Source organism: Stegastes partitus, unplaced genomic scaffold (assembly GCF_000690725.1).
Source record: "Stegastes partitus isolate 25-593 unplaced genomic scaffold, Stegastes_partitus-1.0.2 Scaffold471, whole genome shotgun sequence".
In the NCBI taxonomy this organism is placed as follows: domain Eukaryota; kingdom Metazoa; phylum Chordata; class Actinopteri; family Pomacentridae; genus Stegastes; species Stegastes partitus.
This window is the reverse complement of record NW_007578202.1, coordinates 46,381-48,330: the sequence shown is the minus strand read 5'-3', so window position 1 is coordinate 48,330 and position 1,950 is coordinate 46,381. Positions and strand designations below refer to the sequence as shown.

The 1,950-nt window shown below is 37.7% G+C and overlaps 1 protein-coding gene across 1 annotated transcript in view; it reads right to left on the bottom strand.

Moving 5' to 3' along the window:
• Positions 1-1,102, bottom strand: part of fas (Fas cell surface death receptor) — a 7,322-nt gene extending 6,220 nt beyond the window's left edge. The window contains exons 1-2 of the mRNA XM_008286797.1: positions 952-1,102; positions 404-543 (exon numbers count right to left, since the gene is read on the bottom strand). Of these exons, the coding sequence (XP_008285019.1) occupies positions 404-543; positions 952-1,007 (196 nt within the window). The 5' untranslated portion in view covers positions 1,008-1,102. The remainder of the gene's footprint in view (positions 1-403; positions 544-951) is intronic.
• Between the last annotated feature and the right edge of the window lie 848 nt (positions 1,103-1,950).

The following is a 1,950-nucleotide window of genomic DNA, read 5'->3' as shown; positions in this document are numbered from 1 at the left end:
TTTCAGTGACTATTGTGAATTTTGCCTTTTCTTTAATGGAAGGGTATGAATACATTTGAGGACGGCTGTATGTATTATGAGAATATGATAAGGCAAATGAGGGTTACATTTTTTTTTAAAAAAGCTTATTATACTGTATATAAGTTCTCAAGTACTTCTACGTGTCCTGCATGATCAAATGATAAGAGTGAGGGGGGAAAAAAGACTACATGGAGGAGACATTGTGCCAAAACTGTCTGCCCAGAGGCCCAACAGCCACATTAATGTGAAATTCACCAGGATGAAATAAGCCTGACTTATCCTTTAAGGGCCACCACCTTAACTGGAGACTGCAGCAAAAATTACATTAATAATCTTGTCTTAATCTTGCCCTTGAAGTTGACATGTCACCTGTGACACTTACCTGCAGCACACAAACAGCAGGTCTTGCCTTCATGCACGTACGTGCCATCTTGACACCCTTGTCTTCTTCTACGGGTAAATTCTTTAAATGAGCCCCGGAACACTGACCCTTCCGGCTCGGATGAGGCGGAAAAATAATCCCTAAGAAACAAGCAGAAACCGAAAGTGAAAGTAAAGTCACTTCTTATATTCGCGGAATTAGAAGAAATAAAAACTAAACAGTCGGTTAGTTAGTTAGCGTACGTCTCTCTGCTTTGCGACAGTCACTGTTTAACTTTGAACTCAGGTGTTTCGGCGAATTTTGTTACCCATCGATTTGATTCTCCGGAAACCGCACCTTAACAAGCCTTAAAACCCCAACTTATCGTCTTTAACAAAACCTAACCTTCACACAACCTTAGCCCTAAAGTCACCGCTATCAATAAAAGTTGCGATAACGTTCATTAAAACATAGAAGCACGAAAACAATACGAAATCACCACTGGGTGTGGCAACACATGTCAACTAATTCACAAACTTTACACCTGTAATATGTTTAACTTTACTTACAGTGACACATGGAGGAATAAAAAGATGATCAACCAAGGATGAAATGTGCTCGCCATCGTGCAAGTAGCTACAACAGTCCTTAAATGTTGTGTTCCCCGTCTAACATGTGTGACTGTTGCTGTTACACTGTCTATGGTTATACGAACTGCTTTTACAGGTCACACTGCGCATGCGGGGATTTCCGCTTTTATTTTTTCACCACAAACTGTACTGTGAATTTCACACCACAAGTCCATTTTGCACTACAACCTACAGATAAAACAGTAAAATACAAAAGATTTAAGTGTGAAAGTTTCTACTGTAAATTTCCATCACGTTTTAATTATCTTCATGCCAACTCAGTCATTGTTGTGTTTTTGGAAAGCCCCACAAAATCCAATTCCCTGTACAGTGAGTCAGACACTAACTGAGCTAAAATCCCCACCACATAAAAGTTGCCGTCCCAACACACATACCACATTGTTAGCCAGCAGCTCACTATTACTCTCATAGCCGAATAATTGCTGCGATCAAAGAAATGTCTTTAAATGTTTTGTTTTCTCCAACCACCAGCAGTCTTGATGACAAATGGCAAAGAAAAGAAGCCAATTTTCTTACATGAAGCAAAAAAAAAAAAAAGATGTTTTTTTTTTTAAAGCAGTGTATTTCTCGGTTTCAGCTTCAGTGACCTCTGTAGTAACTACAGTTCTTGTTTGAGGCACTTTCAGCCCACTCTCTACTGAAGAAAAAAAAAAGCATTTGCAGTAAAGACAAAAGCTAAAGGACTCGTAAAATGATGTGAGTTCATTCATAGTTCCTAAAAATAATCTAGTTTATGAGCAAACTGAGAAGGATCAGTACTTTTCATGTGTATTTTATTTACTTTTTCTTAACCCCTTTGTTCTTTTTAATATACCATGCTGCCTTTGCTTTTTGAAGGATTGCAAACAATACCATTCATTTCAGTTTTTTTTTTAATGTATTTATGATGATTATTGTGAAGCAGCATTCTTTTTTTTT